This window comes from Rhamphochromis sp. 'chilingali' (assembly GCF_963969265.1).
Source record: "Rhamphochromis sp. 'chilingali' genome assembly, chromosome: 4".
NCBI classification, from domain to species: Eukaryota; Metazoa; Chordata; class Actinopteri; order Cichliformes; family Cichlidae; genus Rhamphochromis; species Rhamphochromis sp. 'chilingali'.
This window is the reverse complement of record NC_137948.1, coordinates 21,560,470-21,574,031: the sequence shown is the minus strand read 5'-3', so window position 1 is coordinate 21,574,031 and position 13,562 is coordinate 21,560,470. Positions and strand designations below refer to the sequence as shown.

Genomic DNA, 13,562 nt, shown 5'->3' with positions numbered 1-13,562 from the left:
TACCACAGGTTTGACAGCATTCCCTCCATATATCAATTACATCATTACATCAGGTCTGGTGAAAACTTTACATATTTCATAAGTCTTGGGTGGTGCAAAAATGGCTTCATGGCACCATCTATAAAATTTAAATGAAGTTCTTCCTCTCACATAGTCACATAGTTTGAACTTCATGGATAAAATCTGGGACACATGTGTAACATCCCTTTACAAAATGTTCTTGGGGTATCCAGTAACTTGTAGCTATACGCTATGACCCGATCCCAGAATTACATTACAGTTATACACGCTATACTTCAACAAACTCCTTCCAGGGATTTAATTGGATTAACCTCATATTTTTGAGTCCTTGGCCACGCTAAATTGCAAAGCTTTCCAGTTTTTCTTAAACAGTGACTCTGTGCTGCCATGGTGAATTTCAATCAACTTTGCCATGGCACTCTAATTTGCTGTAATTAACACGCACGTTGTTGAATATGGCTTAAATAATTTGGCTGCTTGACATGTTTGGCAGAGTTTCATACAGAAGCCCTTCCTGACACAACCGCAAAGGGGGATTTGTGTCTCCAACTGGAATTAAACAGCTGACCTTTCATTCGCCAAGCAAACATGTAAATGACTACACTATGGAGGAAATGTTTAGAAATAGCCAACCTAGTGGCAACGGGGAAAGGATGTTTTACATGCTGATGCACCAATTCGAGCAGGTTTTTGGGAGCCTTAAGGAGTAGATGTTACTTTATTGTGAAAACTGTGTAGATGAGACCCTGATGGGAAGCCGAATTTGGCACAGCTTAAAAACTGACATGAAGGTGGGTTGCAAAGGAGGTTGCAGCAGAAGCAGCAATTATGAGCAGAATAAGGTAATGTAAATAATGTAAATGCATAAGATTTTCCAGCAAGATACGTAGAGGAGTATCAGCTGATATAAGTTGACAAAGTGATTAGCCTGCCTGAAAATCCACTGACTACGGAAGTCATACAAGTACCCCTGGCTAATAATGATACTGCGCACCCATCCCCTGCACTCACTTTATCTCTTTTAAAATAATGATTCCCTTTCATATTTTTGCCTGAAGTCTGTCCTCTCCCACACAAGTCCCCAACCGCTCACCATCAAAGTCAATGTTGCCATCTTTGTTGAGGTCAATGTCACTGAGGATCTCCTCCAGCTCGCCTTTCTTCAGCTTCTCCCCGAGGAGGGTTTTCATGCCCTCCCTCAACTCATCAAGTGTGATCTTTCCATCGCCATCACAGTCAAACTGCAGCGGGTAGGGTTAAGAGCAAGAGGGTCGGAGCACAAACATGCAATGAGCGAAGAAAGACGAATAATTAGACCATAGGTGACGAGAACTGAAAGCCACGCAAAGAACAAAAAGAAAAAATTAAATTACAAATTTGTTAGATAATGATGAAATCAAGCACTGGATACAGAACAACAATACAAGGAATAATAAGCAGAAGAGAAACAATAAAAGTCGAAATTGAGTTTTGCATCGAGTATGTGGATGCAGATTGGCTGCGTGAGCTCCCTGGGAGTTTGAAAACAGCTTGAATGTGCAGATGGTTCAGCGCTGACTCATGAAAAGTTAGTAGTTGAGAAAGGCTTTTGACGAGACTCTAAGTTAGAATGAGCTGAAATGATTTCTCATTTGTTCAGCCTGAGTTTTGAAGCTCTGTATTCAGAAAAGGTGAGAGCTAATGTCCTATTCTCCACAAATTGATTCAAACACCAGAGCTGGAATTTCTGGTTTCTGGCAGCAATGGTAATGAGTCAAAGGCGAAACAGAGGAGTCATTCATAACATACACCAGGGCCCACGAGTGGATAACGATATGTATTTTTGCAGTTTTCCCTGCATACACCGACAGTGGATTTGAATTCAAACATCAAAATCTGTCTGAGGTTTAACCACAGGAGTTTAACAAAATCATAACAATAACCGTTTAGAAATCATCCCTCTGGAGACAACAGACCCACCGGCCCATCCAAATCACCAGTTTAAGATGACTTTGCAGCCTCCCTGAGTCTCCTGTGTCCAAAGTGCAGACTTCAAACTTTAAACCAGTTTTTAACCCTAACAGTGCAGTTTTGTGGATTTTAATGACAGTTTGATGCATAAAAGTCCCACAGCACAAAAATAAATTGAAGCGATGGTTATTTAATGTCAGTCTTGCCTTCTTTTCTTGAGTCAGTGGGTTTTACCTTTGTGTATTTACATTCACATCCACCTTCTCCAGAGGGTTTTTGACTTGGTTGAATGTCATGAATGCTTTTTGTAATAATTGAAATAATTCTGTGATAATCCACTTTGATTGTTTTCTGTGGTCTTTGTTGTAACTGAACTGCCCAGTACATTCATTCATCTCTCTCACAGTTTCTCAACAACAGTTTCCGCAGACTCAAGAACAGTTTCTTCCCAAAGGCCATAACCAACCTTAACTCATACGTGCACCGATAACATAGTCCCACCCCTTCATTTTCCCTTTTCCCTCTAAAAACCACCACTGTGCAATAACCCGAACTGTTGTAACACTATTTATTTACATATTTAGTTTTTTACACCAGATTGTATATTTGTACATTTTACATTTATTTCTGTTAATACTGTCCATATGTATATAGTGCTGCAGAACATTTGTATTTTTCAGCATAACTGAATCATTTGGAATCAACTCCAGATCTTTAATCTGCTTAATTTGTCATGACATGAAATGACCGATAAATTTTAAGCCTCTGAAAATGGGGGAACTATCACTAAAAATGTCTTTAACTCATAAAGAATTAATACAATACTTTTGGTAAATTCAAGAGATTTGGGAGGCAAAACTACAAGAATTATATCGTTGTCCAAAATGTTATGGGCTTGGCTGCAAACTATATGTTATTTGGCATTTGAATGTAGCTCATATCCAATTTCTCTCTTGCTTTTCATAACAGAGAAAAAAGAGTGAGAAAAAAAACAAACCAGGAGGCTAAATTTACAACACAGATAAATGAATCTCAGTGGCCTGATGTACACTCTGATGTGTTCTCAGTTGAAATCATTAAGAGCACATTATCAGTGCTGTCTGTTTTGTGGTACCCATTAAAAACCTATCATTCTGTAATGTGGTAATGGGATGAATCCAGGTGTGCAAAGCTGTGCTTACAAATAACATCATCAACATCATCGCGTTTGTTTTGCTCGGCCACAACCGACGTCACACGAGGGCCCTGAGCTGCTGTTGTACCTGCTTCTGTGTTCGTGTCAAAGGAAACGACTCAATAAATATTTCCCATGTCAACGAGGCACCGCAGCATTTCAAGGCAACTCCGCTGAGAACAATTACAGGTGGCATGAAGAAGTGTATTTAGAGTATAAGCTGTGGGTCTCTGGACAGTGCAAACCAGACTGCCTGAAAATCTCATCGATAGAAATACTTTTCTTTCTCCCTTTTCTTCTGTATTCTTACATAGAAAGCCCTCTTCCCTCAGCCTCTATTACAGGTAAGAGTCACACAGTTCTTGGCAATCTTTAAAGAAAGGTCGCACACTTCAAAAAACTGTCAGTACTGGGTCTAATTTATTTGCTTAAAGGAATATTTTTTTACACTTTCTGGCTGGAGACCTTTTTACCTGTTTGAAGGCACAGCGGAGCTCTTTCAGCCCGACCATATGAGCTGTCTCAGCCACCATCCTCGGCCCCATTAGCTCACAGAAATCATCAAAGTCTACATGACCACCCCCTGTAGAAAGACACACACACATTCACGTGTACACACACATTCGGAGATATGCACAGAAAGACTGTCAAGAGTTACTTTGTGCGCTTTCCTTGTGAGGCTATGGTGCACATACACTGTTTAAAAAAGCTGGGAACGAGGAAGGAACATTTTGAAAATACATCAGATCAAAGGGGAAGAAAATCATGCTGGATATCTATACTGACACAGACTGGGTGATGTGTTAGGAATGAAAGGATGCCACATCGTTTGCTGGAAATGAAAATGATCAACCCACATCCAGACAGCCCAAGAATCAAAGTAGAAACATGACGTGGCAAGCTAGTCCATTTTGACCAAATTTCATTGCTGGATGGACTAAAACAGACTGAAGCAGTCCCAGGGGTATTCAAATGGATTTAGGTTAGCCAAATATGGGTACCAGTTAATGGTATCAACTCGTTCATGCTCCAGGAACTGCCTGCATACTCTCGCCACAAAGTCAGGCATTGTCGGAGGAGGAACGATGGGACCCACTCCACCAGTCTAAAATTGGTCTAAGGATGTCATTCTGATACCTAATGGTAGTCAGGGTGCTGGTGCCTGTAGAGGTCTGTGCGTCCCTCGATGCATATGTGTCACCAGACCATCACTGACCCACCACCAAACTGGTCATGCTGAACAACTTTACCGGGACTATAATGTTCTCCCCGGCTTCTCCAGACCCTCTCCCATTTGGCACATTTCATTTTTTTAACAGTGTAGGTGTTACGGGCACATGAAATATTTATTGATCAACATCCTGTGAGAATTTTGGTGACTTTTTTCTAGATATCATACTTAGTCGATTTTTTTGGGCAATGTGTTTGGCTTTAAGGCCCGCTGCTAGAGACTCGGTGGCTTTAACTTAAAATCAGTCTTCATTTAGCTCTGTTTTAGGCTGACCTGACTGACCAGCCTGCCAAAGATGGTGCACATTTGGAAAGCATGTCCCATTTAAAACCAGCATTAGTCCTCATCACCTGCTCTGATTAGATGACCACCTGGTGCTAGGTTCACCCCCAGTTTCTAGTGAAAAGTGGACATTTGCTGTAATTTTCACTTATGGCTGGTCTATGGACTGGAGTCTGATGTTGAGTGAAAGGGAAATAACTTGTTCAAACAAAGCTAAAGCTCCTACAGGATACTTCTCCATGTATGGCAGTTTCAAAAAATAAAAAAAATCCACACGGAGAGAGACTGGAAACTTGGCTTTAGCACTGTAAGCCAATTACAGACATACATTTCAGCCAAACTCATTTTAATCTTCTATACCAGCAGTAGCATGCTTCAGTGTCCTGTCTTCTGACTATCACCAAGTTCCTGCTCATAGGGGTTCATCTAATTTGGTTTTTTTTTTCTCTGCATTATTGTAGTGCCCTTACCTTAAGTTGGCAGTTGTTGTGATTTGGCACTATATAGTCTATCTCACAGGTGTCGAACTCCAGGCCTCGAGGGCCGGTGTCCTGCAGGTTTTAGATGTGTCCTTGATCCAACACAGCTGATTTAAAGGCTAAATTACGCCCTCAACATGTGATGAAGTTCTCCAGAGGCCTGTCAATGAACTTATCATTTGATTCAGGTGTGTTGACCCAGGATGTTATCTAAAACCTGCAGGACACCGGCCCTCGAGGCCTGGAGTTCGACACCCCTGCTCTATCTAGTCACGCTTCCTGGTTTGTTCCCTTTTTTGTTCAGTCTGTTCCAGTCTCGTCTCAGTTTTGCCATCTGTCTGAGGTCTGGGTTTTTGTCTTCTGTCTGCAAAAAGCTCGCGTGTCTTTGTCCAGGTCTCAGTGCCAGTCCTGTCTCCTGTCCCTGATGCTGTTCTCTCTGTATTTGTTTACGTGTCTGTGTCAGAGTCCAGCCCATGTTCTGTTACGTCCTGTTTTGTTTTGGTAGCCTGTGTCTCGTGTGCGTTATGTTCAGTTTTGCTCCCCGTTTCTCATTAGTCTGTGGTTAATTTTCAGCCATCTCCACATCTGTTGCCTGTTATCTCAATATCCTCTGTGCATGTATATATTGTCTCAGTGTTCCCTTCATTTGTACAACCACACTTCCATTAGATAAGAACTATAGCCAGAAATAATGGGAGGAGAAATAACCTATAAAAGAGCTATAAGTTCTATAAAAAACGTTTTCCCACAAATGTCTGAAAAAGAAAAAAGATTTATTTTATTAAACATTTAACTGACCTGACAGGTTGAGGGAGCATGTGTTACAGTTTAGGTGGTGCAACCTCAAAGGCGTGGACGCCTCTGGATTTAAAATAAGAACGTTGAACTGAGTCAGATGATCAGACGATCAGGGACAGGTCTGCTTTGTACACAAGAGCCTGCGCATGGAGCCCTTCATATGGAAAATCATGTCATAAAAATTAAAAATGAACACAATTCAATTTAGTTTTATTCATAAAGCGCCACATCACAACAACAGTCTTCTCAAGCTGTTGCACTGTTAAGTAAAGACCCGACAATATTGGAGACAAACAATAACCAACAACCCGCTATGAGTAAACGCTTTGGCAACAGTAGGAAGGAAAAACTCCCTTTTAACAGAAAGAAACCTCCAACAGAGCCAAGAGGGGAGGAAGACAGGGCACAAGAACAAGGGTTCAGGGTCACCTGATCCACCCCTAACTATATGCTTTATTAAAAAGTAAAGTTTTAAATCGAATCTTAAACATAGGAAGCATTTCTGTCTCCCATATCCAAACTGGGAGCTGGTTCCACAGAAAACGGGCCTGAGGGGTCTGCCTCCCATTCTACTTTTAAATATCCAAGGAACCACAAGCAAAGCGCTCACTAGGGTGATATGATATAACGAGATCTTTAAGATAAGATGGGGCCTGATTAATCAAGACCTTGTATGCGAGGATTCTGGGTTGAAAATACTGAACTGAAAGGGATCAGTGCTGGCTAGTTTTTGTTTGGGGCTTTGCTCCTGCATTTTGGACCAGTTGAAGACAGACAAAGAAGGACTTGGCAATGCAGGTAAAGACTGAATTACAATAAAAGAGACAGGAGGAAATTTTCTAATAGAATTTACCAAGAGTTCCAAGTTATTAGCCAATAGTATTTATTTGACCTTTTTCAGTATTTCTTAGATAAAAGAAGCAAGACTGGTTGAGCTTAGAGAAATGAGACCCACGCTATCAACCAATCCAAAACTGTTTTAAGAGACCTGGATACAAAGCTGTAGCTGTCCAATGTATTTTTCCCAGAGACCACAATATTTACATAAGTGTATAGCTGGCCTAACGTAATTTAAGTTATGAAAATTTTTACGAACATCCTCAGTGCATGGATGCTGCTGTGTGTTCAGCCTCGTGTGCTCACTCTGTTGACTTCCTCAGCCAGTTTGATTGCTCTCCATGGTAAATATCAAAACAGACTGATACAGTGGGATAGCTCGTGTTATTAGTTCGACAAGAGACAGGCTTATTTGATAGTGTGGACCAGTAGGCTTTGCCTTCTTTCATTATCTGGATCTTGTTGGACGGAAAAGGCTCTTTCAATAAAGCCACATGGTCATTTTGTGGTTCAAAAATTTAATCAGTACTCTGAGTCTGCTGAGAGAGAGAATCACAACAAACTGACCGGATGGAAAACGCTCTAAATGATGCTGAATCATGAGGCTAATGGATAAAACCGCTGCCTACCACAATAGCAGGGGCTGGATTTTTACATAAAACCTACTTTTAGCAATTAATTCTCTGATTTTCGGGTTGGTAAAGGATTTTCATGCTTGCCTCAAGGTAAAGTATATTTTTTGGCTGACTGGCTTTACCCTTGTGAAGCAGCTGTCTGGGGGATTCCTGACACAGCCTTGAAGAATTTCTGAGCCTTAAGTGGGTCAGTGTGAGATCACAGGGTTGAGGAAACTCCACCAAAAGCCTTAGGAGATTATGATTATTTTTAATTGATAGCGTAATAGTTGTTCTCGAAAAAAAAAAGTGGATGAATTTCATAATCAATCTAGAGGGATTACACTACAGAGGACGAGCTTAGAATATCTAAAAGCTGACAGCACCTTAGTGATCACACCAAAGCCACACTCAACACAGAGTATGAGACACGGCATGAAATATAACACACAGCTGCAACCTCTAAAGGCCTGGTGTGCTCAATATTTCTCTTAAGGTTTTCCTTTTAGCTGCAGATGGAAAATGTTTCTCTACACTGTGTGAGGCATCACTTTATCTATTTTCTGGTTCTTGTTATATACGGATGTGCAAAGCTTCACGTGTGAGTCACCCGTTTCATGGCTGCAGTTTTACACCTTGTGACAGTAGTGATTAAAGCGCGAGGCATTTTTTCCCCTTTACATGTTTAGCTGTATTTGCTGCATGAGTTTTAGTTCACTTTTTGCAGGGGTGCACATTAGATGGAGATATTCATGAGAGCGAGGTTAACGTTGCCACAACAATATCCTTGTTGGTGTCATTCTAAGAATCTAATCAGGATATTATTTACACTGGGGACACTGGCTGAACCTAATTTACTATCTGGTATAGGAGAGGAAGCCAGCTGCACTCTGGTCCCCAAAGATCACAGCTGAAAAAAAAAAAACCCAGCTTTATTGGAGCAGGTGTGGTGAAGTTGCTACTGACTCACAGTTCAGTATTATTCTTATTATCTATTAGGACAAAAGTAATGGCCCACCCACATATTACATCTACAGGAGCTGCTAGGCCATGGAAACCATGTCATGAAGCTCATGGCACACAGTCTTTGTGCTGATCTTAATGACAGAGGAGCGTTGCTGACTTTTACACACTATCCAAGGACCTGGCTGTGTAACTTTACATGGTCTGCTACTGCCACATGGTCTTGAAATAGCTTCCACTTCCAGTTGATTGTGGGGTATTTAGGAAATTCACTAAATGCCTGCTTACAGAGATGACATCCGGTTACTTTACTGCTCAGTAAAAGAAACCCATTCTTTCACAAATGTTTGTAAAGACAGACTACGTGGACTGGAAACACCTGAATTCAAAGATTAGGAGGTGTGGCCTAATACTTTTGTCCATATGGTGCATCTTTTCATTCATTCATTCTTTCATTCATTCATATTTTTCTGGTTGCTCTGCACTGAGTCACACTAGTATTTTAAAATAATTCCAGAGGCAAGACTATTTTGAAAAGCAGCTACATACAAATAATGAAAGGAAATATCAAAGTTTTCTGCCGTAATGACATTGAGTCATCCAATTTTGCAACAAAAACACTTACATAATATGGGGGGTTTTTTTTACAATAAGAGCAAGAAAACTGTGTCTCTGTGGAAATATGTAATGCATTGTTTTCTCATTGTTTTGGCTGCTGGAAGGCTGAGCTTCGGTTGTGAACATCAACAGGGGAAAAAGAAAGAAAGAGCAAGGAGCATGGTGGTATTTTAATGGACCGAAATGACATTTGCTGGTAAATGTGTGTCCTTTAATGATCTGTAGCTGATCTGACATTAGCACTTCACTTTTCCTAGTAAAGATTGAACTGTTTGTTTGGTCACTTGTGCAGGCAAAGGTGAAGGTAAGATAAGACGGATACTTTCATGTGGGTTGTTATTGTTCAGAGTAAGTGGTTCTTGTGCATTTTATCAGTTTGCTGCTTGGCATTATTGTACAGTGCATAAAACATGAAGCATACTCTACCAGGAGTCACCCCACAGCTCTAAAAACTAACTCAGCTGGTGGAGCTATATTGCTGTCATCAGAAATGAATGTTACCTCAGATCATGGTTTAGAGGATTAACGTTTCCTTCCTCACTGCATCTTTTTTCTTGCCTTTCACATGCATTCAGTGGGAGCCAATTAAAATTCAAGAAAAACACACATCATCAAAGTGAATGCATTTAATTGAATTGTTATACATATTATGTTGTGTTATTGCATATAAATATGATGTGCTATTCATAGGAGAATAATTATGATGCTTCTTATTTATGGAGAAATATAATCTGCTCAAATAATGCCATACACAAACATGAAAATAAGAGTTCTCATGATGTGCAGGTGTGCTGATATTGGGCTTCAAAGCATACAATAGTAAATATTATGATAATCCTAATAATTGCAGATAGTAGCATGATCTATGTGAAAAATCCTGGCCGTCCACTGAATTTTGCGTATAGTCTTAATAGAACCCTTTAGATTTTCTGAACAAAGTTGTTTTGACATCGGGTAGGTGATACAGTTCGCTTCACTCCAGGCTATGGCAAAATTCTAGCTGCAAAGATGATTCACCTTAAACTTTCAACACTTACCACACACATATCTGCTTCTCGATCGTTCAGAAAAGAAAGCAGAGGCAAACAACATTAAGGGCAGCGGGAGAAAGATTAAGTGTAAACACACACTTCTACATGTAGACTAACACTCGTACACCCCCAGCACCTGCAGCATGAGGACCATTAATCAGCTTGCTAAAACGTCTTGAATGTCCCCAACTCCAAAGGCAAACATGAGGTCCTCAAGGACTCACAGGAAAGAACACAAGCACGTGGGTTTGTGCAGACACACGACTCACACATTCACACCTGCACTCTACTGAAAGATCCATCAATTATACACGCGTGCTTTAGCCTCTTAGGGAGAAATGGGTCCTTATAGATGCACACTGCCAGATAAATACTTACATTTCATCTTGATTTGCTGGATGATCTCAATGAGCTCCATCTCTGTAGGCATGTAGCCCATGGTCCTCATGCAGTCTGCGATGTCTTTGTAATGGATGAAGCCATCCGCATCATAGTCAAATTCCTTAAAGGCCTCCTGAAGCTCTGACAGACACATAAACAAATTCCATCGACTGCAGCAAACCGTAAAGTTGGGTTTTCCCAAGAGTCAAGCGTGCACGCACACACCCACACACACAGTGTGCAGATACAAGCAGAAGTCTGAGCTTTAGTGTGTGATAGGTGTGTGTTTAAAGGTACGTGTCTATGATTCTGGAGACAAATGTTGCATTTTGTACAAAAGTTATTGCACTTTCAAGGAGATTCTGGCAATATGGTGGGAATGTAACACTGATGAACTAATGGTGAAAAAGATATTTTGAGGATCTCCTCAATCCCACAGACAGATCTTCCATCAAGGAAAGAGAGTCTGTGGAGTGTGTGCTTTCATAGCACAGAATCCTCCAGCCAAAATAGACAGTACGACCCAGAATGAGTGACTGAGTCTATTGACTGAAACTATTCTGTAAAGTGTTTACAGAGGTCAGGACAGAGAGTCATTTTCCTGTAGGCTTCTATAGGATTTTTTGCCACTTGCTATCGGCATCTGCTGGCCTTCAGATAGAATGCAGGTTTAAGGCACTTTTACACTGGCTTAATTTTTCCAACATGCAGGTAGGTCTAGTTTCGCACTGTTTAATGTAGAGCCTGCTGACTAGATCACTGTCTGGGAAACTAGCTCTTAACTCATTCACTGCCAGCCATTGGCAGTGAATGAGTTAAACCCATTGACGCATTCACTGCAATTGACGGCTATAGACGTCAATTGCAGTGAATGAGTTAATGTAGGTTAAATGTGTATGACTTTGGTACAAAGAACTGATCATTTGTTGCCTGTTTCCACCAGGATCACTGAACAAAGGGCAGCACATCTGAAGTAAAAAATTCTAGAACATAAATAAATAAATGTATTCTGAGGTGTAGCCCAAACTTGGAATACATGTTAAATAATAGTCTTCCCCTTTGGTGTCAGCGTGGTGACACAGAATTTAAGCAATATTGAAACACATCTCTCACTCCCAGGTTGTCACATGTTTAAAAAGGAAGCACATGACATCAGATTTATAGCACAGAGAAACCATCATTTTTCAGCATGAATCTTGTGAAAAATAATATTTAAACCCAAACCACAATCTTTTGCTAAACCTGACAAAATTGTGATACACTTCAACACCAGTTCAATCTCGAAAATGTGCATTTTTTAGAGGTCGACTCGGTGCCTGAAGCTGAAGCAGCCCCAGCACCATAACATGGACACTGTATCTTTTTACTAGCTGGGATAACATTCTCATTTTAGGTTTGACAGCATGTCTAGTATTTAATGGCAGATGGCTTGAATGTAAATTGAGGCTGCGGTTTGGGGAAGGCCTCAGAGGGGACTGGTGGTGCTTCCCACGCTGGGCAGATCCCCAAAGAAGGCATCCCCCGGAAGCAAAAATGACTGTGCATTACAAAGGTCAAACGCTGTTGCAAAAATACAACTGGTAGGAATGCTTGGAACCAGTAGATTGGGAGGAAAAATTGCTGTGTCCAGGGAGGAATGAACATCATTTGGTTGTAAAGAAGGGGCTTGAGGTGTAAAACCTGGTCACGTGTTAATGGAAGCTGCCCTGGCACCCTCATGCTATGAAGGTTAGGTGTTGAACTTTGCAGAAAAGGGGTAGTGTAGAAACAAACTGACATCCCAGTGCCAAGAGGTTTGCAGCTCCATTTTGCAAAGGAGGAAACAATGTAGAAGTAGAAATGGCATCCCGGTGCTGTAAAAAGAATGCTATCTCAGCACTATTTGCACTGTTTTTTGGAAAGGAGAGATAGTGGAGCAAGAAACTGGCAACCCGGTGCCAGTAATGTTCATTGTTTCTGCATTTTGCGAATGATGGACAGATGGCAGAGAAAACAGCACCTGGTCCCAGAAAGGTCTGCAAAGAAGGAAACAGTAACCGAGAAACTGACATCCTGGTGTAAGGAATGTTTACTGCTGCGCTTGCAAATGACCAGTATTTGAGAAGAAAACTGGCATCCCAGTGGGGGAAAAGCTTCCTGCTGCATTTTGGGAAGGCGGGATAGAGAAGAAAGAACCTGACATCCCGGGGGCCAAAATTTTGCTTCTGCACTTTGCAAAAAATAATAATGGATTGGATTTATATAGCGCTTTTCAAGGCACTTTACAATGCCACTATTCATTCACTCTCACATTCACACACTGGTGGAGGCAAGCTACAGTTGTAGCCACAGCTGCCCTGGGGCAGACTGACAGAAGCGAGGCTGCCATATCGCGCCATCGGCCCCTCTGGCCAACACCAGTAGGCGGTAGGTGAAGTGTCTTGCCCAAGGACACAACGACCAGGACAGAGAGCCCGGGGATCGAACCAGCGACCTTCCGGTTACAGATACACTTCCCAACCACTTGAGCCATGGTTGGGAAAAGAGATAGAAAACAGTGACACTGGCATCCTTGTGCCAGAAATTTTTGACGTTTAGATATGCACGCGTTGAATAATAGTGGGCTAGGTTAAGTCTAAATCCTTAATAGAAAAATATTTGGGGGATTTTTGGGTGTCACATATAGATAGAGAACCGGAAGGGGCATGGGTAGAGATGTAGTCCCACTCCTGAAATTCCGATAAATTATCTACAGTTAGAAAGGGAATATTTGACACCGTGGGATGTGAACGCTTTGAAGATTCACGGAATTTTGTATAGTAAGGTGGTGCCTCTCGTAGAAGTATTGCCATCTTGCCTAGAGTTAAATATTGAGTGGTGTGTGTATTGACTAGTAATTTATCTTTTACTTCATCATGTGCTTGCGTTGCAATTACACCTTCAACAACATCTTACCATCTATCTCCAGTGGCATCAGCTGCCTCTCCTGCACAGCAGAGGAAAGAAAACAACAGTAGAAATGATTACAACAGTATCAGAATGGGGGATGTGAAATCAGGCTGGCTTTAAAACTGTGAATTCTCCTGAGAATCATCCCAGTGATCATCTGTTTTTGACTACTAAATTAGAATAACATGCATATCATGTCAGCACTGTTGCTGCATGCCAACAGTAAACTCTAATGGGATTTAACCCAGCGACATG

At 41.2% G+C, this 13,562-nt stretch overlaps 1 protein-coding gene across 3 annotated transcripts in view; it reads right to left on the bottom strand.

Annotated features, from left to right (window-relative positions):
• Positions 1–13,562, bottom strand: part of cabp4 (calcium binding protein 4) — a gene marked incomplete at its 3' end in the record, with an annotated part of 34,504 nt that overhangs the window by 1,906 nt on the left and 19,036 nt on the right. For 2 of the 3 annotated variants that reach the window (XM_080880671.1, XM_080880672.1), the window contains 4 exons: positions 13,314–13,344; positions 10,377–10,520; positions 3,619–3,728; positions 1,115–1,262 (listed from right to left, as the gene is read on the bottom strand). In XM_080880671.1, the coding sequence (XP_080736797.1) occupies positions 1,115–1,262; positions 3,619–3,728; positions 10,377–10,520; positions 13,314–13,344 (433 nt within the window). Of the gene's footprint in view, positions 1–1,061; positions 1,263–3,618; positions 3,729–10,376; positions 10,521–13,313; positions 13,345–13,562 lie in introns of those variants that run through there. The other variant, XM_080880670.1, reaches the window with a different exon arrangement.